Source organism: Podarcis bocagei, assembly GCF_964188305.1.
Source record: "Podarcis bocagei genome assembly, chromosome: 7".
Lineage (NCBI taxonomy): Eukaryota > Metazoa > Chordata > Lepidosauria > Squamata > Lacertidae > Podarcis > Podarcis bocagei.
Genome location: NC_138132.1, coordinates 5,750,055 through 5,777,558, shown reverse-complemented (window position 1 = coordinate 5,777,558; position 27,504 = coordinate 5,750,055). Strand labels below are relative to the sequence as shown.

The 27,504-nt window shown below is 49.7% G+C and overlaps 3 protein-coding genes and 1 long non-coding RNA gene across 5 annotated transcripts in view; 3 read left to right on the top strand and 1 right to left on the bottom strand.

Moving 5' to 3' along the window:
• Positions 1–15,004, top strand: part of LOC308590296 (uncharacterized protein) — a 37,162-nt gene extending 22,158 nt beyond the window's left edge. Inside the window, exons 8-9 of the transcript XR_014009740.1 lie at positions 9,230–9,295; positions 14,819–15,004. The gene's annotated coding sequence lies outside the window, so the exon portion shown is untranslated. The remainder of the gene's footprint in view (positions 1–9,229; positions 9,296–14,818) is intronic.
• Positions 1–22,179, bottom strand: part of LOC308590627 — a 24,578-nt gene extending 2,399 nt beyond the window's left edge. The window contains exons 1-2 of the long non-coding RNA XR_014009813.1: positions 22,055–22,179; positions 14,869–17,236 (exon numbers count right to left, since the gene is read on the bottom strand). This is a non-coding gene — a long non-coding RNA (uncharacterized lncRNA). The remainder of the gene's footprint in view (positions 1–14,868; positions 17,237–22,054) is intronic.
• Positions 1,053–8,833, top strand: LOC308590305 (uncharacterized protein). The gene is made up of 6 exons (XM_081200233.1): positions 1,053–1,056; positions 4,407–4,822; positions 5,017–5,098; positions 5,356–5,438; positions 5,697–5,823; positions 6,741–8,833. Exons 2-6 carry the CDS (start codon positions 4,424–4,426, stop codon positions 8,747–8,749), a joined length of 2,700 nt encoding a protein of 899 aa, XP_081056359.1. The 5' UTR covers positions 1,053–1,056; positions 4,407–4,423; the 3' UTR covers positions 8,750–8,833.
• Positions 20,005–27,504, top strand: LOC308590306 (uncharacterized protein; the record flags this gene model as incomplete). Of its 2 annotated transcripts, none has more annotated exons than XM_081200235.1 (6): positions 20,005–20,137; positions 22,707–22,788; positions 23,050–23,132; positions 23,580–23,706; positions 24,610–26,811; positions 27,068–27,504. In XM_081200235.1, the coding sequence occupies 4 exons, from the start codon at positions 22,728–22,730 to the stop codon at positions 26,616–26,618; spliced, it is 2,280 nt and encodes a 759-aa protein (XP_081056361.1). In that variant the 3' UTR covers positions 26,619–26,811; positions 27,068–27,504. The 2 variants fall into 2 exon arrangements, with proteins under 2 accessions (XP_081056361.1, XP_081056360.1); XM_081200234.1 differs by lacking the exon at positions 20,005–20,137 and adding an exon at positions 22,117–22,512.

Here is a 27,504-nt window from a genome sequence, read left to right as displayed (position 1 = left end):
GCTTGGCTCCTCGCCGCCGCCGCCCTGCCTCTCGCCGCCGGACTTGCCCGCCTCCCTCCAGGCAACATCTCGCGGCACACCAGGCAACATCTCGCGGCACACTAGTGTGCCGCGGAACAGTGGTTGGGAAACACTGATCTAAAGGATACTAGACAAATTTTATTTGATATACAGTGGAACCTCGGGTTTTTAGCATCTTGGTACCTGAATGTTTCAGTTTTCAAATGTCAAAAACCTGGAAGTAATTGCTTCTGTTTTCGAATGCGTCTTGGACGTTGAAGCGCTTCCACTGCTTGTTTTTCCATTTTTTCTTTTGCACCTGAGTTTTCAAATTTCTTCCGGAACGGACTGTAGTTCTACATGGTGATACTAATAGTTTATCTGGAGCTTCCTCGTATCAAAAGAAGAGTTGTTTATATTTGGGAAAGCAGCAAATATTAAAAGGAGAATGCTTTACAGTGGTGCCTCAGGTTACAGACTCCGCTAATGTGGAAATAGTACCTTGGGTTAAGAACTTTACCTCAGGATGAGAACAGAAATCGCAGGGCGGCAGCGGAGGCCCCATTAGCTAAAGTGGTACCTCAGGTTAAGAATGGACCTCCAGAAAGAATTAAGTTCGTAACCCGAGGTACCACTGTATTAGGAAGAGAAAATAAGAGAGTAACGCGGAAGGAAATGGGGTCGGGGAGAGGCAGGTGCGGTTTTAAGGTCCTTTCAAGGTGCTGCTGGCATCAAAATGAGAGCCAGGCTGGGGGCGAGGAAAAGGCCCGCCAGGAGGATGTCCTTGCAGGACCTTTCGTGCTCCTCCTGCTCCTGTTTCCAAGGGAGGGAGCAGCTCAGGGCCCCCCAAATAAGGCCCCCCCCCGGGTGCAGGCCATGCCCGGGGCTCCGGCTTTGCGGGGGGGGGGGGAGGAGCTGGGTGCGCCCGGCTCGCCAAGGGTTAAAACGAGAAGAACTGGATTCCTAGAGAGGACCGGAGATAAAGGGAGGAGGTTCTCCCCCATCCCTTCCTGCAAGGAGGAGGAGGGCTGCTGTCTCAGCTCCTTCTGCGATCCGGTGAGTCTCCTTCCTCTTCTGCTTGGGGAGATGGGGGAGTCCCCAGGGGGCAGGGCAGCCAGGAGGGTCCCCCAAGAAGAGAGAGAAGGGGGCCTGGGGGGCTCCGCTTTGCAAGGGCTCCAAGGAACAGCGCAGAAGGCCAGCCACGAGGGCCAGGGAGTCATCCTGCTTAGGGACCCCCAAAGTCATCTAGCCCAACCCGCGTCAACACAGGAATCTCTGGCCCAACCTGGGGCTCGAACCCAAGACCCTGAGATCAGAGAGACTCATGTTCTACCAGCTGAGCTCCCCTGCCTTATGCGGGTTTATTCCTGCAATTCTTATGGTTCCTCCTGGGCTCATCAGAGAGAGAGAATGTGAGCTTGGTTTGCTCCACCTTGCAAGGGTTAAAAGGAACTGAGATGCATTCCTAGAGAGTACAGGAAATAAAGGAGGGACGAGGTCCTCCCGAACAAAAGCCCCTCCCGCTCCCTGCAAGAGGGGGAGGTGGCTTTCGTCTCCTCTGCAGGAGCTGCCTCAGTTTCCCTTCAGGGACCTGGTGAGTTTCCTCTCTTTTCTGCCTTAGGGTGCACTGGGGAGAAGTGGGGGGGGGGGTCCATGGGGAGCCTGCTCAGCTCCTGCAGGGGGATCCCCAAGAGGTTCTGCCCCCCTTCCTCTCTGCAAAACCAGGGGGGCTGCAAGTAGCAGGAGGTCTGCAACTCTCTTCTTCCTTTGCATCAAGACGCCACTTGCTCCTTTTGGGGGGGGGGGGCTTGAGTCAGGAAGAAAAGGGCAGGCAAAGGAATCCCGATGGGATTGAGGAAACAGTCACGTTCATTAACGCAGGTGGCAGCCAGACGGACACATGTGGAGGTAGAAATAAATGAAGTCCTTCCATGTCGCAGTGTGCAGTTAATAATAATAATAATAATAATAATAATAATAATAATAATAATAATAATAATAATTGTTTATTATTTATACCCCGCCCATCTGGCTGGATCTACCCAGCCCCTCTGGGCGGCTTCCAACAAAGATTAAAAATACATAAAAATGTCACACATTAAAAACTTCCCTGAGCAGAGCTGCCTTCAGATGTCTTCTAAATGTCATTGAATCATAGAATCCTAGAGTTGGAAGAGACCACAAGGGCCATCGAGTCCAACCCCCTGCCAAGCAGGAAACACCATCAGAGCACTCCTGACATATGGTTGTCAAGCCTCTGCTTAAAGACCTCCAAAGTAGGAGACTCCACCACACTCCTTGGCAGCAAATTCCACTGTCAAACAGCTCTTACTGTCAGGAAGTTGTTCCTAATGTTTAGGTGGAATCTTCTTTCTTGTAGTTTGGATCCATTGCTCCGTGGTCCGCTTCTCTGGAGCAGCAGAAAACAACCTTTCTCCCTCCTCTATGTGACATCCTTTTATATATTTGAACATGGCTATCATATCACCCCTTAACCTCCTCTTCTCCAGGCTAAACATGCCCAGCTCCCTTAGCCGTTCCTCATAAGGCATCATTTCTAGGCCTTTGACCATTTTGGTTGCCCTCTTCTGGACCTGTTCCAGTTTGTCAGTGTCCGTCTTGAATTGTGGTGCCCAGAACTGGACACAGTACTCCAGGTGAAGTCTGACCAGAGCAGAATACAGTGGCACTATTACTTCCCTTGATCTAGATGCTATACTCCTATTGATGAGGCCCAGAATTGCATTGGCTTTTTTAGCTGCCGCGTCACACTGTTGGCTCATGTCAAGTTTGTGGTCAACCACGACTCCTAGATCCTTTTCACATGTACTGCTCTCAAGCCAGGTGTCCCCCATCTTGTATTTGTGCCTTTCATTTTTTTTGCCCAAGTGCAATACTTTACATTTCTCCCTGTTAAAATTCATCTTGTTTGTTTTTGCCCAGTTCTCTAATCTGTCAAGGTCGTTTTGAAGTGTGATCCTGTCCTCTGGGGTCTTAGCCACCCCTCCCAGGGTAGCTGTTTATCTCTTTGACGTCTGGTGGGAGGGCGTTCAACAGGGCGGGCGCCACTACTGAGAAGGCCCTCTGCCTGGTTCCCTGTAGCTTTGCCACTCGCAGTGAGGGAACCACCAGAAGGCCCTCAGCACTGGCCCTCAGCGTACGGGCAGAAAGATGGGGGTGGAAACGTTCCTTCAGGTATAATGACCCATGGAACTCCCATCCACAGGAGGAAGGGATGGCCACCAAGCCAGATGGCTTTAGAAGAGAATGAGGCCAATTAAGGGAGGAGCAGAGGGCTAGCGATGGCTCCAGGCCCCCACAGTTGGGGGCAGCTATGCAGGGGGAGAGAGTTGCCCTGGGCTCCAGCCCTGCTGGGGGGCTTCCCAGAAGAGGCCCCAGGTTGGCACCTGAGAGAACAGGAGGCTGGACTGTCTTCACCCAAAAGGAAAGCAGAGCCCAATCTGGTGATAACAGAATAAAGAATGCAAGGAGGGAGCTGCATGGACTGGGTGGGCACAGAGGAATGGGGAGGGGACCAGCTGGGGAACCCGCAAGGGAAGGCGGCTCTGGGCCAGGGGAGGGGTTTGGGGGCAATGAAGAGTGGTCAGAGGGAGGAGGAGGTATCTGAAGCTGAAGAGGTAATGGGGCTTAGTGAGCGGGGGGAATCTGTGGCAGAGAGCAATCTAGATGCAGAGGCAGGAGAGTGGGATGAGGGAGGCCAAGAGGTAGGGATGATTCTAGCTGGTCTCTCCTTCCCCTGTGACAAGCTCCCCCCCCCCATCATCATCATAATCAGTTACTTGATGTTCACCCAAAATTCCCATGGCAGATTAAAACAGTATATCACAATATTAAGAAGAGTATAAAATTGTTACTATCACAGAAATAAGGGAAATCCCATATGTCTCTTTTTTTAATACACTGTCTTTTGGCCTCACCCACAAGTTATTTGGTCCCACCCACCTGTTCTTTGGCCAGGTGAAGCTCTGGCCCTCAGAATAACGAAAGAGGGACCCGCCCCAGGAGTCTTGAGAATGTGGGAGATGCAACATGAGGCAGAAGCAGGAAAGAAATGGGGCCTGACATTTGGGGGTGGGAGGGACCCCCACTATTGCCCTGGGTCCAAATGACTCACTCATCCATTCTGACTTCCTTCCTTCTTCTTCCTTCCTTCCTCCCCTTAATTTTTAAGGAAAGCTCAGTCTGAGTTGTTGTGCAGTCCAGCCCTGGTTCCTAGCAAGACTCATCCACGCTTGCCCAGGGAATATTTCTATTCACCTGACTGTGTATCAGATTTATCGGTATATCAGAAAAATATATTTGCTTTTTAGGATTTGCTAAAACCTCTCATTAGTACATACAGAATTTGGCAGAAGACGTAGGGACTTCTTTCGATTTTCCTGGAGGTGTCCTGAGAACAGAGATGGATGATGAGCAAGACTCAGCTGGGCCTGAAGCAGCAAGACTTCATTCCATCCAAACTCTTAGCCATGGCGGAATCTGGGGAAAGTCTGTCCAAAGGATCCTGTGTGAGGAGGACACCCTCCACTCAGATGTGCAGAGCCAGCAGCTCGGGCGGCTTTGCTACCAGGAGGCCAAAGGACCCCGAGAGGTTTGCAACCGACTCTACCACCTTTGCCGTCAGTGGCTGAAACCAGAAACCCACACGAAAGCTGAGATGCTGGACCTGGTGATTTTGGAGCAGTTCCTGGCTGTCCTTCCACCAGAGATGGAGAGCTGGGTGAGGGAATGTGGAGCGGAGACCAGTTCCCAGGCAGTGGCCCTGGCTGAAGGTTTCCTCCTGAGTCAGGCAGAGCAGCAGGTGAGAGAGACTTTCCTCTGGATAATTTCATGGGGCTCCAAACTTGAGGGAGAGTATCCCCCAATTCTCTACTAATTTTGTCATCCTTTTTTTGGAAAGCATCTGAGGAATGATATCCGATACCCCTAAAGTGTTTGTGTCCTTTGCCATTCCAGTTCCAATCTAATAGTTTTGATTGCTTGTTGCTCTTGCAGGGGAAGGATCAGTTTCCAGAAATGGGTCTGGATTCCTCTGAGGTAGAGAGAACTCCGTTGGACTCCAGAGAGAGGCAACTGGGTAAGGAGGAAGGAGTTTTTTCTCCCCCATTTTATCACATTATGTTGTTTTCGAAACTAATTTGTGAGTTCTCTACATCTTTTTTGGAGAAGACACATGAAGCCAAGAGCCCAGAGAAAGGGTGATATATTTTTGCACAACTAATATGTGAAATGGGTACAAATGTCCAAATTTACTTAGCAACTCTTACTTTTTGGAAGGCCCACCTGTAGTTTTCCTTCTGAGTGAAGCATGCACTTTACCTTTTTCTCTCATAGGAGACCGAACGATGCCAGCAAGACCTGTTTCTCCATCTTTTCTTGGTGGCGAAGGGGAAGCTGCCCCTGTGGAAGCAGAGCAGGTAGGAGGATGGAGCCATGTGGGGAAAGAGGATGTCATGGACGGGTTGGACACAGAGGAAAGGTGGGAGGAACCGCCAAGGAAAGAAGGGTTGAATGCTAAAATAGGCTTCTAAGCAGTTTACACACCACACCAAAGAGTGGCCAGGATTCACCCCATCAGTCGCACAATGGGGCTTTCCCCCTCTCATCCCCCTGTCATTGCCCCCCTGTGCACCTTGATGTTGTCTAAGAGGACAACCTTTTTCTTTCTCTTTTAGGGTCCAGTGTGCTTTGAAGATGTAGCTGTGCATTTCACAGGCGAGGAGTGGGCGTTGCTGGATCCTGACCAGATTGCTCTGCACAAGGAAGTCATGGAGGAGAATCGTGGCATCTTGGACTCTCTCGGTAAGGCTTCCTCTTGGATCATCTTATCTCCTTTGAAATTCAAGATATAGCTCTATGGGAGGAACCTCTGATTTTTTGATGGGGGTCAACAGCAGCACCCACAGCCCCGGGATTCTAATACTCCCACAGAAAACTTTGGATGGAAGAGTATTGACTGTTTTCCCTGTGAATATTCATCCTCCAGTTCTGCCTTTTCAAAGCATGAAACGCAGACAGATGGGCAGGTTATAAATAATAAAATTATTACAAGTATCATCAACATGCCTACCCTCCTCCAAGATGGCTCCCCTTTTGCTGTTGGAGGGCTGGCCTGTCTGCAGCCCCACAGCCTCCCATCAGGGCCCCTTCACCAGGGGCAGCAGCAGAGGAAGGGCCTCAGGAAAGCAGCCATGACTCCAGTAGGGCTGGGAACCATCTGGCCAGATGCAGAGGAGCAGGAGGAGAAGGAAGGCTGACCCCTCTCCTTCCCCTCATAGGGCCAGGGCTGCCAGAGGCGCAGGGTGCTGAGCAGGGGGAAAGGAGCTCAGCTGAAGAGCCTCTGGGGGAGATAAGATACCCCTCCATATTTTTCCCAGGCTCCTCTAAACTGCCCAAGGCTTTCTTAAATGTAGCCTTCAAAGTGATTCAGGAAGTTCAAGTAGCTTCTGTCAGATTTTTTGTTTCTGTTCTTGCTTCTTTTTGTCATTAGTTGACTTAAGAGACGAGTGACATTGGAGATGGTACAGATCCCATAATTGGGCCAAGCAAAATCCATCCAAGAAAATAACCAGGCTTTTTGAATCTCAGGCAGTGAACCCTGGAGGAAGACCTCAAATCTAACTCCCCTCAGTTCTTCTTGGGTCACAAACATTAATTAGCACTGCTTCATAATTGGGGGCTCCATTGCTTCCTGAGGCTCCAATCTGTTTCTCTCTCAGTTGCAGGTGGTGATGAACTGGAGCTGAAGAACGAGGGAGACCACGACAAAAGCCACAGAGTGGAGAAGTCATATCCATATTCAGAGTGCAGAGAGAGCTTCAGTCAGAGCTCCCATTCCACTTCAAATCAAAGAACTCCCCTTGAGAAGAAAGCCTATCAGTGCTTGGAATGTGGAAAGAGCTTCAGGGAGAAAAACAAGCTCACTGTCCATCAGAGAATTCATACAGGGGAGAAACCCTATCAGTGCCAAGAGTGTGGAAAGAGCTTCAGTCAAAAGGGCAGTTTAACTACCCATCAGAGAAGTCATACAGGGGAGAAACCTTATCACTGCTTGGAATGTGGAAAGAAATTCATTGACAGACGACAGCTCACTGTCCATCAGAGGATTCATTCGAGGGAGAAACCTTATCGATGCTTTGAATGTGGAAAGAGCTTCAGTCAGAGCACCCAGCTCACTTCCCATCACTTACTTCATTCCGGGGGGAAACCATATCACTGCTTGCAATGTGGAAAGACTTTCACTTGGAAAATAAGTCTCACTTCCCATCAGAGAATTCATACAGGTGAGAAACCCTATCACTGCTTGGAATGTGGAAAGAGCTTCAGGGAGAGAAACAAGCTCACTGTCCATCAGAGAATTCATACAGGGGAGAAACCCTATCAGTGCCAAGAGTGTGGCAAGAGCTTCACTCAAAAGGGCAGTTTAAATTCCCATCAGAGAATTCATAGAGGGGAAAAACCTTATCACTGCTTGGAGTGTGGCAAGAGCTTCTTTCGAAGAAACCAGCTCACTGTCCATCAGAGAATTCATATAGGGGGAGAACCCTATCAGTGTTTGGAATGTGGCAAGAGCTTCAGGGAGAGAAGCAATCTAACTGTCCATCAGAGAATTCATACAGGGGAGAAACCCTATCAGTGCCAAGAGTGTGGAAAGAGCTTCAGTCAAAAGGGCAGTTTAAATTCCCATCAGAGAATTCATACAGGGGAGAAACCTTATCACTGCTTGGAGTGTGGCAAGAGCTTCTTTCGAAGAAGACAGCTCACTGTCCATCAAACAATTCATACCGGAGAGACACCCTATCAGTGCCTGGAATGTGGAAAGAGCTTCAGTCACCAAGGCCGGCTCACTGTCCATCAAAGAATTCATACAGGGGAGAAGCCATATCAGTGCTTGGAATGTGGAAAGAAATTCACCCAGAGCACCCATCTCACAATCCATCACAGAATTCATACAGGGGAGACACCCTATCAGTGCTTGGAATGTGGAAAGAGCTTCAGTCACCAAGGCCAGCTCAATGTCCATCAAAGAATTCATACAGGGGAGAAGCCATATCAGTGCTTGGAATGTGGAAAGAAATTCACTCAGAGCACCCATCTCACAATCCATCACAGAATTCATACAGGGGAGAAACCCTTTCAGTGCTTGGAATGTGGCAAAGGCTTCAGAAAAAAGCGCAGTTTAACTTCCCATGAGAGAAGTCATACAGGGGAAAAACCCTATCAGTGCCAAGAGTGTGGCAAGAGCTTCAGAAAAAAGAACAATTTTACTTCCCATGAGAGAATTCATAAAGGGGAAAAACCCTATCAGTGCCAAGATTGTGGCAGGGGCTTCACTGACAGACGCTATTTCAGTGTCCATCAGAGGATTCATTCAGGGGAGAAACCCTACCAGTGCTTGGAATGTGGAAAGAGTTTCACTTGGAAAAGAAGTTTCACTTCCCATCAGCGAAGTCATACAGGGGAGAAGCCATATCAGTGTTTCGAATGTGGAAAGAGCTTCTTTCGAAGAGCCCTTCTCAGTGTCCATCAAAGAATTCATACAGGGGAGAAGCCATATCAGTGCTTGGAATGTGGAAAGAAATTCACCCAGAGTGCCCATCTCACAACCCATCACAAAATTCATACAGGGGAGAAACCCTATCAGTGCTTGGAATGTGGAAAGAGATTTATTGAGAAGGCCAAACTCAGGATCCATCAAAGAATTCACAGCAAGAGAAAACTATTTTAGTGCCAAGAATGTGGGAAGAGCTTCAGTCACAATGCCGGCCTCGCTTCCCATCAAAGAACTCACATTGGGGGCAAATTATAGTAGTGGCTGTATACAGATTTAATTTTAGGAGCCCTTAGTTTGTATGAGGTGAGAATTGCAGTTGGGTTCTTTGCCACATCTGGTGCCCCATAGTAATTCCTACAACGTACAGTGGTGCCCCGCAAGACGAATGCCTCGCAAGACGAAAAACTCGCTAGACGAAAGGGTTTTCCGTTTTTGCGTTGCTTCGCTAGACGAATTTCCCTATGGGTTTGCTTCACAAGACGAAAATGTCTTGCGCTTTTTTTTTTAAAGCCGCTTGAAGAGGCACAGTTGCGACGGACCGTGCTTCGCAAGACGAAAAACATCGCAAGACGAAAAGACTCGCGGAACGAATTCTTTTCGTCTTGCGAGGCACCACTGTACCCAAGAACTGTGATTTGCAAGTTCTTGGCCAAGGTGTTTAATACCATTTTTAGAGTTTCCTTTCTCTTGGCAGATCAAAATTAGCAGGAGACAGCAAAGGTTGCTGTCAGGGAACTGCCATCAGAGGGAAGAGGAGAGGAAAGTCGCTCCAGTGATGCAGGGGAGGGAACTAGCAAGGAGAGAGAGAGCTTCCCCGGGGGAAAGAAATCCAGGGGACACCAGGGAGAAAGGGGAAGCTGAGAGTAAGGCGGAGGGGAGGCTCAGAGACTCTTCCAGTGAAATCAGCGGAGAGAGCACAGGACCTCTGCTTGGCACGCCCACGCCACGCAGAAGGCTTCCACGCAGAGAATCTAGGCGGAGACTTGGAGTCAAGCAACTTTTATGCTGGAAGAAATTTAGGTCCCGCCCACTGACAGATTCTGCCAGTGACTAAGACAGTCGTGTTTCAAGGGCTGTCAAACCAGGGAAAGTTTTAGCTATACGGCTAGCTTGGAGCAGTTTGCAGTTTACGCACAAGCAACCCCAATTCCCATTACAGCAATCCGTCAGTCCTTCGTTGCTTGTGCGGAGAGCAGCAGAGGCAGCGTCATGAGTCAAACTGGAGGAGCAGGCGCCGGAGAGGGGGCCAGGAAGGAACCAACGCTCGAAGAGAGAAACAGAGAGTTGGAACAGCAACTGGCTATACTAGCAGCGTGGCTGGATGAAAGGCGGACTCAGGATGCTCAGGGGAAGCCCACCCACATCGCAAGGAAGGTACCGGGACATGTACAGAAGTTTTCAGGCAACCCCAGAGACTTTTAGACATTTAAGACAGAAGTGCAATATGCGCTGGACCTGCAGTATGAGGACTTTGTAGACGATGGGGGGAGGGTCGCTTTTGTGATAGGGCACCTGGAAGGCGGGGCCAGAGAATGGATTAGGCCCTTAATGGCATCGGAGAATGCCGCCTTAAAGGACTTGAGGAAATTTTTTAGCGCCATGGACCATATGTTCTCAAGTGATGTGGAGCAAAGCATGACACGCAAGGAGCTGATGGCGTGCAAACAAGGGAACCAATCAGTGAGAGAGTACTGGTCATGATTTGCCATGCTAATCCACAAACTCGGGTGGGAACTGGGTTCCGAACCAGTACAAATGCTATTTGAGGAGGGATTATCCTCTTGGGTAAAAGATGAACTTTCCCGCTCGCCCCGCCCGCAATCGATGGACCAGCTGACTAAAATGGTGCTTGCTGTGGGAGTACGCCAAGAGGCGCGCGCGCTGGAAAGGCGGGAAGGGAGAGCGGAGCGTTGGCATGACAATCGCATTCCAGACATGCCTGAGCCACCCGCGCCGCCAGCGGAACCAATGGAAATTGGAGGAGTGTGCGTGCGGGGGGTTTCAAACTCCAGCGAGGTTCGCAAGAAAGAGGGGAAAACGACCAGGAAGTGTTTTCTCTGCCTACAGCCGGGACATTTTGCCAGAGTCTGCCCTCAGAGAAAGGCGTGGCAAGGAATGGTGGGGGCCGCTGGGGGAGAGCAGGAGCAGGGAAACGGCAAGGCTTGGCTGCAGGAGAGCGGGCACAGCAGCCAGGCGAGCAACCAGTGAAGGTGCCCAAACCAGACCCCCCCCCGGGCAGCCATAGCCATAGAGGTGGTGTTAGAGCTCCCCAACGGACACCCTATTAAGGTGAAGGCATTGCTGGATTCTGGCAGCTCTTGCAACTTCTTTAGCAGGGATTTTGCACTAGAACACCAACTCCAGGTGGTGCCTCTCGAACACCCCCTGCAAGTAACAACCATTGATGGGAGGGAACTCTTGGGGGGAGTGACCCACCAGACCTCTCCCATGAAAATGAGGGTCTCTAGACACACTGAGACAATTGCCTTTCATGTTGCCACCTTAGCAGGGCCACCAATCATACTGGGAATGAGCTGGCTAGCACTGCACGATCCAGTAGTGGGGTGGCACCAGCGAACAGTCACCTTTGGGTCAGCTCACTGCGTAGAGCACTGCCATGAAGGGGAAACCCCGAGGATGGCAGTAGCCAGGGTGGCAGGGATGGCGGTGGGAGAAAAGGTGAGAGTACCACCTCAGTATGCAGACCTGGAAGAAGTCTTCAGCGAGAAAGAGGCGGATAGACTACCCCCTCACCGGCCCTTTGACTGTCAGATCAACCTACTCCCAGGGGCTCAGTTACCAGTGGGTAAGCTGTACGCCATGTCGGACAGGGAGATGCAGGAGTTGCGGAAGTTCATTGACAACCTGAAGAGGGGCTTTATACGAGAATCAAGGGCGGTGGATGGCAGTCCAGTGTTCTTTGTGGACAAAAGAGACTCCAAGGAGCCCCGCTTAGTCGTAGACTATAGGTCCGTCAACCGGGTGTCGGAACCAGTGACCTTCCCAATGCCCAGAATTGATGACATTTTGGCCAGGGTAAGGAAAGGGAAGGTTTTTACCAAGTTGGACCTTCGAGGGGCATACAATTTGATAAGGATGAGAGAGGGGGATGAATGGAAAACCACTATGTTCACCCCTCTGGGGGCCTTTGAGTACCTTGTGATGCCCTTCGGATTACAATCAGGCTCCAGCACATTTCAAGCATTCATGCACCATGTGCTGGGGTCCCTGCTGTACAAGAATTGCGTGGCCTTCCTGGACAATGTGCTTATCTACTCAGAGAACGAGGAGCAGCATGTAAAAGATGTCAGGGAAGTGCTGAAAAGGTTGCAGGAGCACCAGCTGTGGGTCAAACTGGAGAAATGCCAATTCCACGCCCGAGAGGTGGAGTTCCTGGGTTACAGGTTGTCGGACAAAGGCCTGGCAATGGACCCAGGCAAGGTGCAGGCAGTACTAGAATGGAAGGCTCCCAAGACCCGGAAGGACGTGCAGAGGTTCCTGGGGTTTGGAAACTTCTATAGAAAGTTCATCAAGAACTTCGCCCACCTAATGGCACCCATAACTGATTGTCTCAGCAGCAAGAAGAAGTTTGAATGGACAGCAGCAGCTCAGGAGTCTTTTGAAAAGCTAAAGAGGGTGTTCGCTTCGGAGGAGCAACTCTTACACGTGGATTTGCGAAAGCCTATGAGGGTGGAGACAGACGCCTCAGACAGAGCGGTCGGAGCCGTGCTGCTCCAGCCAGGAAATCGATCAGAGTGGAAGCCGTGTGCCTTTTTTTCTAGGAAGCTGAACAAGTCAGAACAGAACTACACAGTGTATGACCGGGAATTACTGGCAATTCATGAAGCCTTTCGACGTTGGAGACATTTCCTGATAGGCGCGAAGCACAAGATCCAGGTGTGCATGGACCACAAAAACCTGGAATATTGGAGGACTGCTCGAGTTCTCAACCAAAGACAGGTGCGATGGGCACAGGAGTTTTCCAAGTTCTTTGAAATTCAGTATGTGCCCGGAAAAGAAAACGTCAGGGCAGACGCCCTCTCCCGTAAACCAGAGTACGTGGAGGGAGAGCCAGAAGCACGACATGTGATACCCGAGGACCGATGGGTGTGGGGGGGAGTGTTGATAGGGAGACAAGAACTAACCGGGTTGACGAGGAATGACGAGTACGCACAAACTAAAATCAGGGAGATATGAGACGCAGAAGAAAATCAGGGGGGGGTTGAGGAAAAGGAGGGGGCACTGTACTATAAGGGAGCATTGTACATACCAGAAGGGGACTTGAGGAGAAAAGTACTCAAACAACTACATGATAATCCCACGGCGGGACATTTTGGTCAACACAAGACCATGTTGCTAGTCACCAGGCAGTTCTGGTGGCCAAGAGTGAGGGAAGATGTTCGAGAATACGTAAGGGGGTGCGAGCGCTGCCAGAGGGCTAAAGGGGAGAGGGCACCGCCCGTGGGGTTACTGGAGCCCTTACCCACCCCGGAAAGGCCATGGGAGGTGGTATCCATAGATTTTATGACTGATTTACCCAAGTCCAGGGGGAAAACAGCAGTCATGGTGGTAGTGGACTTGATGACCAAAATGTGCCATTTTATTGCTTGCTCGCATGCAGTGACAGCAGAGGAGACAGCTAGACTGTTTATAGATCACGTTTTCAGGTTGCATGACGCCCCCTTGAGGGTTTTGTCCGACAGAGGTAGACAATTTACTTCCAGATTCTGGAAGAAGCTCATGGGCCTGCTGGACATCGAAGTGAGCTTCTCGACGGCCAGACATCCGGAGACCAATGGACAAGCAGAAAGAGCTAATAACGTACTTCAGCAGTACCTTCGGTGCTACGTCAACGAAAGGGGAAACGATTGGGTGGAAAAGCTAGCGCTGGCCGAATTTGCATACAATAACGCTGAACATGTGTCCACGGGGATGAGTCCCTTCATGGCCAATTACGGGTGTCACCCCAGGGCCTTCCCAGGGGAGGGGGAGGGGAGGTGGAGTGTGCCGGCGGCCGAACAATTTGTGGAAGAAATGGAAGCTTTACACCAACAACTTAAGGTTAACCTGGAGAGGGCTAAGGAAGTATACAAGAGGCAGGCAGATAAGCACCGAAGAGAACGGGAGTCTATAAGGGTAGGAGATCAGGTGTGGTTGTCAACCAAAGGGTTACCGTTCGAAGGGGGGTGTAAGAAATTACAGCCGAGACGACTGGGACCCTTTGAAGTAACGCAGCAGGTAAATCCGGTGACCTTTAGACTAAGATTGCCCACCAACATGAAGCTACACCCGGTGTTCCACAGGTCCTTGCTCTCACCGTACCGGGAAGGGCGGGAATGGCAGGGAGGAGAAAGAGAAATCCCCAGGCATCCACAGGTGGAGGAAAGGGAATTCAGTGGGCAGGCAGCGGAAATCCTCGATTCAAGGTGGAGAGGGAGAAGGGTGGAATATTTGGTGGCCTGGGAAGGAGAACCAGAGTCGGAAAACGCTTGGGTTCCTGCGGAAGAGATCAGGGATGAGTATCTGCAGGAGGAGTTTCATAACCGGTTCCCTAGGAAGCCCAAACCCCTTGGAAGGTTCTGGGGAGAGCAATTTGGCACCACGGAGGATGAAGAAGAGTTTGAGGGGTGGCCAGCCTCAGCAGAGGAGGAAGGAGGGGAAGCCGAGGGAGAGGAATCCGACTGGGGAGATTGGGCAGCGGAAGGAGATAGCAACAGATGGAGAGCGGTGTTTGAATCCTCTGAGGAAGGGGAGAGCTCCTTCCAGGGGTTTCCCGCGACGCCGTGCGAGGAACGGAAGGGGGAGGGCCCTGGGAGGGAGGTGGATGTCAGGGAACTGCCATCAGAGGGAAGAGGAGAGGAAAGTCGCTCCAGTGATGCAGGGGAGGGAACTAGCAAGGAGGGAGAGAGAGCTTCCCCGGGGGAAAGAAATCCAGGGGACACCAGGGAGAAAGGGGAAGCTGAGAGTAAGGCGGAGGGGAGGCTCAGAGACTCTTCCAGTGAAATCAGCGGAGAGAGCACAGGACCTCCGCTTGGCACGCCCACGCTGCGCAGAAGGCTTCCACGCAGAGAATCTAGGCGGAGACTTGGAGTCAAGCAACTTTTATGCTGGAAGAAATTTAGGTCCTGCCCACTGACGGATTCTGCCAGTGACTAAGACAGTCGCGTTTCAAGGGCTGTCAAACCACGGAAAGTTTGGAGCAGTTTGCAGTTTACGAACAAGCAACCCCAATTCCCATTACAGTTGCAATTTGAATTGGGTTGCAAACCTGGGACAATTAGAATAAGATCCACTATTTGACTATTGACTCAAAACCCTACAATGTATTTTATATAACGGACTTTTTATTTTTATTCTTTGTATATCGTATTGTTGCTCTATTGGTATGCCCGGGGGCTGACGCAAATAAAGATTTATTCATTCATTGAACATATTTGTCGCGTCATGCCTGGGGTGAGGGATAAGAGTGATTTGGTGACACTGATGAGATGGCTGTCCATGCTGAAGTTTCCTAGGAAGGACTTGGGGTAAAATTTGTGATAGTTGATTGAATATTAGATATTATAGATTTTGATTCTGTTCGAAGTGTCCTAGTACTTATTGCATTTAACCTTTTTGATAGAATGTATTAGGCATGATTTTTGTATGCCTGCAATTTGTAATCCCCATGCCACCCTCCTGCACTGTGTAAAGCTGTGATGTGTACATTGCCTACCTCTTCCAGCCTTATCTGACCCTAGAAGGGCAGGTGATGTTCAGAGAAAGAGGAAGGAGTTGAACTAGCATCCGTGTGAGAACTCACATATCTCCTCAAAGGTTTCCACATCTTTTGGTACCAGGGAAGTCAGATATGGGATTGAAATGTCAACAGTCCCATGGAAGTCTTGGTTGCCATGGGCATTGTGTCAAAGTGAGACATATGAGACCCAAATGACCTGGGCTCTCTGGGACACCGCAAGGTAATTTCAGAGGAGTCGATATCCGCATGAAGCCAGGCATCCCATGACCTGTAACCTTTCTTGATGCAAGTGGAAGAGTGTTGTGGCATTTTATGAGTCTTTGTGTGCTGTGTATATAATCTTTCTTCTAACATGCCTCCTGGCAGCCTTTTCAAAGTAGCCGTTCTACTGAACAACTGGTTAGCCAGGCTGTCCTATTGCAATAGCTTGAATAAACCAGCTCCCTGCAGGATGCTGAGCTTGTTCTCATTGTCTTTGTTCTGAGTTTTTGTTTCAAGTATTCCCTCCCCTGGGTCACGAACCGGTGATGTAGAAGCAAATTCTGATCACATGAGCAATTCACATACTTAATACTTTCCTTTCTTCTGTGAGAAGCTTAAGTCAAGGATTCCCTTTCTGCTGTCCTCTGATTATTCACTATGGGCGTATGCCAAGAGGAAAGAATCGTATCCATGAGGAAGCAGAGTTCTTGGTTCATCCCACGCCAAAGGGAGTTGGGAGCAAGAGATGGACAAGTTTGTTTGCTTTAGGGTCCTCCAGGGTATGCCTTCAAAGATGGAAGAAGATGACGGGAAGAGCTAAGGGCAGGAATGCGTTTAAGAGGGAAGAGAATCTAATTGCATTGTTTCAATAAAATGTTGCAACCCAGGTACAAAGTTCCCATCCTCATTTCCGTCGCTGATTGTGAGGTGGGAGAAGCAAGTTTATATAGTGACATCTAAAGGATACTAGACAAATAAAGTTTATTTGATATACAGAGGAAGCTCGGTTTTTTAACGTCTTCGAAGTTGAACGTTTCAGTTTTCGAATGCTGAAAACCTGGAAGTAATTGCTTCTGTTTTCAAACGCGCCTCAGACGTTGAACAGCTTCCGCTGTGTATTTTTCCTTTTTTTCTTTTGTGCCTCAGTTTTCAAATGTCTTCCGGAAGGGATTGTAGTTCTACAAGGTGATACAAATAGTTATATGTAAGTTTACCTAGAGTTTCCACATATCACAAGAAGGGTTGTCTTTATTTGGGAAAATAGGAAATATTAAAAGGAAGATGCCACGCTGTGGTACCTCAGGTTACGAACACTTCAGGTTACAGCCTCCGCTAACATGGAAACAGTATCTTGGGTTAAGAATTTTACCTCAGGATGAGAACAGAAATCGCAGGGCGGCAGCGGGAGGCCCCATTAGCTAAAGTGGTACCTCAGGTTAAGAAAGGACCTCCAGAACGAATTAAGTTCGTAACCCGAGGTACCACTGTATCAGGAAGAGAAAATAAGAGAGTAACGCCGAAGGAAATGGGGTCGGGGAGAGGCAGGTGCGGTTTTAAGGTCCTTTCAAGGTGCTGCTGGCATCAAAATGAGAGCCAGGCTGGTGGCGAGGAAAAGGCCCGCCAGGAGGATGTCCTTGCAGGACCTTTCGTGCTCCTCTTGCTCCTGTTTCCGAGGGAGGGAGCAGCTCAGAAGCCAGTCCGGGGGTCCCCCAAATAAGGCCCCCTCCGGGTGCAGGCCATGCCCGGAGCTCCGGCTTTGGAGGGGGGAAGAGAGGATGAGCCCGGCTCGCCAAGGGTTAAAGGGAGCTGAGCTGGATTCCTAGAGAGGACAGGAAGTAAAGGGAGAAGGTTCTCCCCCATCCCTTCTTGCAAGGAGGAGGGCTATTCTCTCTCTGCTCCGCAAGTGCTGCCTCGGTGGCGCCTTCTGCGATCCGGTGAGTCTCCTTCCTTTTCCGCTTAGGTTGTCTTGGGGAGATGGGGGAGTCCCCAGGGGGCAGGGCAGCCAGGAGGATGTCCTTGCAGGACCTTTCGTGCTCCTCCTGCTCCTGTTTCCGAGGGAGGGAGCAGCTCAGAAGGCAGTCCGGGGCTCCCCCAAATAAGGCCCCCCCCCCCGGGTGCAGGCCTTGCCGGCTTTGCAGGGGGAGAGAGAGGGGGGAGCTGGGGCGCCCGGAGCGCCAAGGGTTAAAAGGAACGGAGCTGGATTCCTAGAGAGGACCGGAAATATAGGGAGGAGGTTCTCTCCCATCCCTTCCTGCAAGGAGGAGGAGGGCTATTCTCTCTCAGCTCCTTCTGGGATCCGGTGAGTCTCCTTCCTCTTCTGCTTAGGTTGTCTTGGGGAGATGGGGGAGTCCCCAGGGGGCAGGGCAGCCAGGAGGGTCCCCCAAGAAGAGAGAGAAGGGGGCCTGGGAAGCTCCGCTTTGCAAGGGTTCCAAGGAAGAGCGCAGAAGGCCAGCCACGAGGGCCAGGGAGCAAGAGAAGGACAAGTTTGTTTGCTTTAGGGTCCTCTAGGGTATCCCTTCAAAGATGGAAGGAACAAGATGAAGGGAAGAGCTAAGGGCAGGAATGCGTTTAAGAGGGAATAGAATCCCATTGCACTGTTTCAATAAAATGTTGCATCCCACGTACAAAGTTTCCATCCTCATTTCCATCGCTGATTGTGAGGCGGGGGAAAAACGGTAGTGACATCTAAAGGATACTATACAAAGTTTATTTGATATACAGTAGAACCTCGGGTTTTTAGCATCTTGGAACCTGAATGTTTCGGTTTTCGAATGCCGAAAACCTGAAAGTATTGTAATTGCTTCTGTTTTCGAACGTGCCTCAGACGCTGAACATCTTCTGCTGCGTGTTTTTCCATGTTTTCTTTTGCGCCTGAATTTTCAAATGTCTTCCGGAATGGATTGTAGTTCTACATGGTGCTAAAAATACTTATATGTAAGTTTATCTTGAGCTTCCACATATCACAAGGGTTGTCTTTATTTGGGAAAATAGGAAATATTAAAAGGAAAATGAAGGAGGTGAGGACAGGTGCCCCACCTAGGCCCGAAGTCACCCCCCCCCCCAAAATCAGGCCTCAAAACTGTCCAAAATTCCTTTTCTGACTTCTAAAAATCCACAGCTAAAGTTTTCCTCTGCTTTCTCACAAGATGCTGTTGCAAAGGCAAACCGTTACTTTTATCAGTACGAGAGAGCTTCAAAAGGCTAATGAATAGGCTCTGTCATTGCCAAGAATACTCAGGCCTGGGAACTGACTCTTATCTCATTCGGTTGTAACACATCTTGAACACGCTGAACGCAAGGCTCCTCGACCCCCCTTGGCTTCTCATCCCCCTGTCCTGGGAAGGGCGCCAAGAGTCCAAAAGAGTCCCAAGACAGGAGCTTTCTGTTCATGCTCAGGGGAACTCATGGGGCAGGACTCCTGAGGGAGGAGAAAGGGGAGGGAACTGAAGGGGAATATATGCTCTGTGCAAATGGCTGTGAACTCGTGCTTGTTTTGTGAATCTATCACACTTGCACCTTCTACCAGCCCGGATGGTAGAAATAAAGCTTTTTCTCTGAAACTATTCCTTGAGTGTCTGTTGACTCCCATTTTCCCTGTCCCGGGCGCAAAGCTCTTCTCACCCGAGGCTAAAAAGGCTACATTTCGCTTTATCGTGGGACCTCAGGTTACAAACACTTCAGGTTACAGACTGCACTAACCTGGAAGTAGTACCTCGGGTTAAGAGCTTTACCTCAGGATGAGAACAGAAATCGCAGGGCGGCAGCGGGAGGCCCCATTAGCTAAAGTGGTACCTCAGGTTAAGAACGGACCTCCAGAACGAATTAAGTTCGTAACCCGAGGTACCACTGTATCAGGAAGAGAAACTAAGAGAGTAACGCGGAAGGAAATGGGTTTGGGAAGAGGCAGGTGCGGTTTTAAGGTCTCGGTCCTTTCAAGGTGCTGTTGGCATCAAAATGAGAGCCAGGCTGGGGGCGAGGAAAAGGCCCGCCAGGAGGATGTCCTTGCAGGACCTTTCGTGCTCCTCCTGCTCCGGTTTCCGAGGGAGGGAGCAGCTCAGAAGCCAGTCCGGGGGTCCCCCAAATAAGACACCCCCTTCTGGGTGCAGGCCGTGCCCGGGCCTCGGCTTTGCAGAGGGAGAGATGGGGGAGCTGGGGCGCCCGGAGCGCCAAGGGTTAAAACGAGCAGAGCTGGATTCCTAGAGGGGACCGGAAATAAAGGGAGGAGGTTCTCTCCCATCCCTTCCTGCAAGGAGGAGGAGGGCTGTTGTCTCAGCTCCTTCTGGGATCCGGTGAGTCTCCTTCCTCTTCTGCTTGGGGAGATGGGGGAGTCCCCAGGGGGCAGGGCAGCCAGGAGGGTCCCCCAAGAAGAGAGAGAAGGGGGCCTGGGGAGCCCCGCTTTGCAAGGGCTCCAAGGAACAGCGCAGAAGGCCAGCCACGAGGGCCAGGGAGTCATCCTTCTTGGGGACCCCCAGAGTCATCTAGCCGAACCCGCGGCCGCGCAGGAATCTCTTGCCCAACCCGGGGCTCGAACCCGAGACGCTGAGGTCAAAGGGACTCATGTTCTACCAACGGAGCTCCCCTGCCTTATTCTGGTTTATTCCTGCAATCCGCGTGGCTCCTCCCGGGCTCATCAGAGAGAGAGAATGTGAGCTTGGTTTGCTGCACCTTGCAAGGGTTAAAAGGAACTGAGATGCATTCCTAGAGAGGAGAGGAAATAAGGTGGGGATGCGGTCCTCCCGAGCAGAAGCCCCTCCCACTTTCCCAGCTTCCTCCCTGCAAGAGAGGGGGGGTGGCTTTCGTCTCCTCTGCAGGAGCTGCCTCAGTTTCCCTTCAGGGACCTGGTGAGTTTCCTCTCTTTTCTGCCTTAGGGTGCACTGGGGAGATGTGGGGCGGGTCCATGGGGAGCCTGCTCAGCTCCTGCAGGGGGATCCCCAAGAGGTTTTGCCCCCCCTTCCTCTCTGCAAAACCAGGGGGGCTGCAAGTATCAGGAGGTCTGCAACTCTCTTCTTCCTTAGCATCAACTTGCTCTTTTGGGGAGGGGGGGGGCCTTGAGTCAGGAAGAAAAGGGCAGGCAAAGGAATCCCGATGGGATTGAGGAAACAGTCACGTTCATTAACGCAGGTGGCAGCCAGATGGACACATTTGGAGGTAGAAATAAATTAAGTCCTTCCATGTCACAGTGTGCAGTTTATTATTATTATTAGTACTAGTAGTAGTAGTAGTAGTATTTTATACCCCGCCCATCCGGCTGGATCTACCCAGCCCCTCTGGTCGGCTTCCAACAAAGATTAAAAATACATTAAAATGTCACACATTAAAAACTTCCCTGAGCAGGGCTGCCTTCAGATGTCTTCTACATGTCAGGTAGCTGTTTATCTCTTTGACGTCTGGTGGGAGGGCGTTCAACAGGGTGGGCGCCACTACTGAGAAGGCCCTCTGCCTGGTTCCCTGTAGCTTTGCCACTCGCAGTGAGGGAACCACCAGAAGGCCCTCAGAGCTGGACTTCAGCATCCGGGCAGAACGATGGGGGTGGAGACGCTCCTTCAGGTATACTGACCCATGGAACTCCTATCCACAGGAGGAAGGGATGCCCACCAAACCAGATGGCTTAAGAAGAGAATGAGGCCAATTCAGGGAGGAGCAGAGGGCTAGCGATGGCTCCTGGCCCCACAGTTGGAGGCAGCCATGCTTCTGAATGCCAGCTGCTGGGAGGTGCATGGGGAGAGAGTTATCCCTGGGCTCCAGCCCTGCTAGTGGGCTTCCCAGAAGATGCCCCAGGTTGGCACCTGAGAGAACAGGAGGCTGGATTGTCTTCACCCAAAAGGAAAGCAGAGCCCAACCTGGTAATAACAGAATAAAGGATGCAAGGAGGGAGCTGCATGGACTGGGTGGGCACAGAGGAATGGTGAGGGGAACCAGTGGGGAACCCGCAAGGGAAGGCGGCTCTGGGCCAGGGGAGGAGTCTGGGGGCAATGATGAGTGGTCAGAGGGAGGAGGAGGTATCTGAAGCTGAAGAGGTAACGGGGCTTAGTGAGCGGGGGGAATCTGTGGCAGAGAGCAATCTAGACCCAGAGGCAGGAGATTCAGATGAGGGAGGCCAAGAGGTAGGGATGATTCTAGCTGGTCTCTCCTTCTCCTGTGACAAGCTCCCCCACCCCAATCATCATAATCAATTACTTGATGATCACCCAAAATTCCCATGGCAGATTAAAACAGTATATCACAATATTAAGAAGAGTATGAAATTGTTACTATCACAGAAATAAGGAAAATCCTATATATCTCTTTTTTAAAAACATCGTCTTTTGGCCTCACCCACAAGTTATTTGGTCCCACCCACCTGTTCTTTGGCCAGGTGAAGCTCTGGCCCTCAGAATAACGAAAGAGGGACCCACCCCAGGAGTCTTGAGAATGTGGGAGATTGCAAGTGCTGCAACATGAGGCAGAAGCAGGAAAAAAATGTGCCCTGACATTTGGAGGTGGGAGGGACCCCCACTATTGCCCTGGGTCCCAGTTACACTTAGTACAGATGACTCACTCATCCATTCTGACTTCCTTCCTTCTTCTTCCTTCCTCCCTCCCTTTAATCTTTAAGGAAAGCTCAGTCTGAGTTGTTGTGCAGTCCAGCCCTGGTTCTTAGCAAGACTCACCCACGCTTTCCCAGGGAACATTTCTATTCACCTGACTGTGTATCAGTTTTATATCGGAAAAATATTTTTGCTTTTTAGGATTTGCTAAAACCTCTCATTAGGACAGACGGGAATTTGGCAGAAGACGTAGGGACGTCTTTCGATTTCCTGGACGTGTCCTGAGAACAGAGATGGATGAGCAAGACTCAGCTGGGCCTGAAGCAGCAAGACTTCATTCCATCCAAATTCTTAGCCATGGCGGAATTTGGGGAAAGTCTGTCCAAAGGATCCTGGGTGAGGAGGACACCCTCCGCTCAGAGGTGCAGAGCCAGCAGCTCAGGCGGCTTTGCAACCAGGAGGCCAAAGGACCCCGAGAGGTTTGCAACCGACTCTACCACCTTTGCCGTCAGTGGCTGAAACCAGAAACCCACACGAAAGCTGCGATGCTGGACCTAGTGATCTGGGAGCAGTTCCTGGCTGTCCTTCCACCAGAGATGGAGAGCTGGGTGAGGGAATGTGGAGCAGAGACCAGTTCCCAAGCGGTGGCCCTAGCTGAAGGTTTCCTCCTGAGTCAGGCAGAGCAGCAGGTGAGAGAGACTTTCCTCTGGATAATTTCATGGGGCTCCAAACTTGAGGAAGAGTATCCCCCAATTCTCTACTAATTTTGTCATCCTTTTTTTGGAAAGCATCCGAGGAATGATATCCGATACCCCTAAAGTGTTTGTGTGCTTTGCCATTCCAGTTCTAATCTAATTCTATTGAATGCTTGTTGCTCTTGCAGGGGAAGGATCAGTTTCCAGAAATGGGTCTGGATTCCTCTGAGGTAGAGAGAACTCCATTGGACTCCAGAGAGAGGCAACTGGGTAAGGAGGAAGGAGGAAGGAGTTTTTCTCCCCCATTTTATCACATTATGTTGTTTTCGAAACTAATTTGTGAGTTCTCTACATCTTTTTTGGAGAAGACACATGAAGCCAAGAGCCCAGAGAAAGGGTGATATATTTTTGCACAACTAATATGTGAAATGGGTACAAATGTCCAAATTTACTTAGCAACTCTTAATTTTGGAAGGCCCACCTGTAGTTTTCCTTCTGAGTGAAGCATGCACTTACCTTTTTCTCTTGTAGGAGACCAAACGATGCCAGCAAGACCTGTTTCTCCATCTTTTCTTGGTGGCGAAGGGGAAGCTGCCCCTGTGGAACCAGAGCAGGTAGGAGGAAGGAGCCATGTGGGGAAAGAGGATGTCATGGACGGGTTGGACACAGAGGAAAGGTGGGAGGAACCGCCAAGGAAAGAAGGGTTGAATGCTAAAATAGGCTTCTAGGCAGTTTACACACCACACCAAACAGTGGCCAGGATTACCCCATCAGTCGCACAATGGGGCTTTCCCCCTCTCATCCCCCTGTCATTGCCCCCCTGAACACTTTGAAGTTGTCTATAGGGCATCAGGAGGGTCCTCCACACCTCGCAAGAACAGCACACAGGGAAAGAAGGGGATCTTTCCATGTGGCGAATGGGGATGTGTCCATAATGAAATGTGCAGAAGAAGAATCCCATTAAAACATAACATCAGTTAAGAGGCAGAAGACAACAGAGCAAAGTGTAACTGTTCACCTTGATGTTGTCTAAGAGGACAACCTTTTTCTTTTTCTTTTAGGGTCCAGTGTGCTTTGAAGATGTAGCTGTGCATTTCACAGACGAGGAGTGGGCTTTGCTGGATCCTTGCCAGAGAGCTCTGCACAAGGAAGTCACGGAGGAGAATCGTGGGATCTTGGACTCTCTCGGTAAGGCTTCCTCTTGGATCATCCTATTTGCTTTGAAATTCAAGACATATCTCTATGGGAGGAACCTCTGATTTTTTGATGGGGGTCAACAGCAGCACCCACAGCCCCTGGTATTCTAATACTCCCACTGAAAACTTTGGATGGAAGAGTATTAACTGTTTTCCCTGTGAATATTCATCCTCCAGTTCTGCCTTTTCAAAGCATGAAACGCAGACAGATGGGCGGGTTATAAATAATAAAATTATTACAATTATCATCAACATCATCATCATCATGCCTACCCCCCTCCAAGATGGCTCCCCTTTTCCTCTTGAAGGGCTGGCCTGTCTGCAGCCCCACAGCCTCCCATCTCTAGGGGCAGCAGCAGAGGAAGGGCCTCAGGAAAGCAGCCATGACTCCAGCAGGGCTGGGAACCATCTGGCCAGATGCAGAGGAGGAGGAGGAAGGCTGACCCCTCTCCTTCCCCACATAGGGCCAGGGCTGCCAGAGGTGTAGGGTGCTGAGCAGGGGGAAAGGAGCTCAGCTGAAGAGCCTCTGGGGGAGATAAGATACCCCTCCGTATTTTTCCCAGGCTCCTCTAAACTGCCCAAGGCTTTCTTAAATGTAGGCTTCAAAGTGATTCAGGAAGTTCAAGTAGTTTTTGTCAGATTTTTTGTTTTGGTTCTTGCTTCTTTCTGACCTTAGTTGACTTAAGAGACGAGTGACATTAGAGATGGCACAGATCCCATAATTGGGCCAAACAAAATCCATCCCAGAAAATAACCAGGCTTTTTGAATCTTCCCTGCAGGAAGACCTCGCATCTAAGTCCCTCCAGTTCTTCCTGGGTCACAAGCATTATTTAGCACTGCTCCATAATTGGTGGTTCCATCGCTTCCTGAGGCTTTAATCTGTTTCTTTCTCAGTTGCAGGTGGTGATGAATTGGAGCTGAAGAACGAAGGAGACCACGACAAAAGCCACACAGTAGGGAAATCATATCCATATTCAGAGTGCAGAGAGAGCTTCAGTCAGAGCTCCCATTCCACTTCAAATCAAAGAACTCCCCTTGAGAAGAAACCCTATCAGTGCTTGGAATGTGGAAAGAGCTTCAGGGAGAAAAACAAGCTCACTGTCCATCAGAGAATTCATACAGGGGAGAAACCCTATCAGTGCCAAGAGTGTGGAAAGAGCTTCAGTCAAAAGGGCAGTTTAACTACCCATCAGAGAAGTCATACAGGGGAGAAACCTTATCACTGCTTGGAATGTGGAAAGAAATTCATTGACAGACGCCAGCTCACTGTCCATCAGAGGATTCATTCGAGCGAGAAACCTTATCGATGCTTTGAATGTGGAAAGAGCTTCAGTCAGAGCACCCAGCTCACTTCCCATCACTTACTTCATTCCGGGGGGAAACCATATCACTGCTTGCAATGTGGAAAGACTTTCACTTGGAAAATAAGTCTCACTTCCCATCAGAGAATTCATACAGGTGAGAAACCCTATCACTGCTTGGAATGTGGAAAGAGCTTCAGGGAGAGAAACAAGCTCACTGTCCATCAGATAATTCATACAGGGGAGAAACCCTATCAGTGCCAAGAGTGTGGAAAGAGCTTCACTCAAAAGGGCAGTTTAAATTCCCATCAGAGAATTCATAGAGGGGAAAAACCTTATCACTGCTTGGAGTGTGGCAAGAGTTTCTTTCGAAGAAGCCAGTTCACTGTCCATCAGAGAATTCATATAGGGGGAGAACCCTATCAGTGTTTGGAATGTGGCAAGAGCTTCAGGGAGAGAAGCAATCTAACTGTCCATCAGAGAATTCATACAGGGGAGAAACCCTATCAGTGCCAAGAGTGTGGAAAGAGCTTCAGTCAAAAGGGCAGTTTAAATTCCCATCAGAGAATTCATACAGGGGAGAAACCTTATCACTGCTTGGAGTGTGGCAAGAGCTTCTTTCGAAGAAGCCAGCTCACTGTCCATCAAACAATTCATACCGGAGAGACACCCTATCAGTGCTTGGAATGTGGAAAGAGCTTCAGTCACCAAGGCCGGCTCACTGTCCATCAAAGAATTCATACAGGGGAAAAACCATATCAGTGCTTGGAATGTGGCAAGAGCTTCTTTCGAAGAAGCCAGCTCACTGTCCATCAAACAGTTCATACTGGGGAGACACCCTATCAGTGCTTGGAATGTGGAAAGAGCTTCAGTCACCAAGGCCGGCTCAATGTCCATCAAAGAATTCATACAGGGGAGAAGCCATATCAGTGCTTGGAATGTGGAAAGAAATTCACCCAGAGCGCCCATCTCACAATCCATCACAGAATTCATACAGGGGAGAAACCCTATCAGTGCTTGGAATGTGGCAAAGGCTTCAGAAAAAAGCGCAGTTTAACTTCCCATGGGAGAAGTCATACAGGGGAAAAACCCTATCAGTGCCAAGAGTGTGGCAAGAGCTTCAGAAAAAAGAACAATTTTACTTCCCATGAGAGAATTCATAAAGGGGAAAAACCCTATCAGTGCCAAGATTGTGGCAGGGGCTTCACTGACAGACGCTATTTCAGTGTCCATCAGAGGATTCATTCAGGGGAGAAACCCTACCAGTGCTTGGAATGTGGAAAGAGTTTCACTTGGAAAAGAAGTTTCACTTCCCATCAGAGAAGTCATACAGGGGAGAAGCCATATCAGTGTTTCGAATGTGGAAAGAGCTTCATTCAAAGAGGCCTTCTCAGTGTCCATCAAAGAATTCATACAGGGGAGAAGCCATATCAGTGCTTGGAATGTGGAAAGAAATTCACCCAGAGTGCCCATCTCACAACCCATCACAAAATTCATACAGGGGAGAAACCCTATCAGTGCTTGGAATGTGGAAAGAGATTTATTGAGAAGGCCAAACTCAGGATCCATCAAAGAATTCACAGCAAGAGAAAACTATTTTAGTGCCAAGAATGGGAAGAGCTTCAGTCACAGGGCCCGCCTCGCTTCCCATCAAAGAACTCACATTGGGGGCAAATTATAGTAGTTGCTGTATACAGATTTAATTTTAGGAGCCCTTAGTTTGTATGAGGTGAGAATTGCAGTTGGGTTCTTTGCCACATCTGGTGCCCCATAGTAATTCCTACAACGTACAGTGGTGCCCTGCAAGACGAATGCCTCGCAAGACGAAAAACTCGCTAGACGAAAGGGTTTTCCGTTTTTGCATTGCTTCGCTAGACGAATTTCCCTATGGGTTTGCTTCACAAGACGAAAACGTCTTGTGCTTTTTTTTAAAAGCCGCTTGAAGAGGCACAGTTTCGACGGACCATGCTTCGCAAGACGAAAAACATCGCAAGACGAAAAGACTCGCGGAACGAATTCTTTTCGTCTTGCGAGGCACCACTGTACCCAAGAACTGTGATTTGCAAGTTCTTGGCCAAGGTGTTTAATACCATCTTTAGAGTTTCCTTTCTCTTGGCAGATCAAAATTAGCAGGAGACAGCAAAGGTTGCAATTTGAATTGGGTTGCAAAGCTGGGACAATTAGAATAAGATCCACTATTTGACTATTGACTCAAAACCCTACAATGTATTTTATATAACGGACTTTTTATTTTTATTCTTTGTATATTGTATTGTTGTTCTGTTGGTATGCCCGGGGGCTGACGCAAATAAAGATTTATTCATTCATTGAACATATTTGTCGCATCATGCCTGGGGTGAGGGATAAGAGTGATTTGGTGACACTCATGAGATGGCTGTCCATGCTGAACTTTCCTAGGAAGGACTTGGGGTAAAATTTGTGATAGTTGATTGAATATTAGATATTATAGATTTTGATTCTGTTCGAA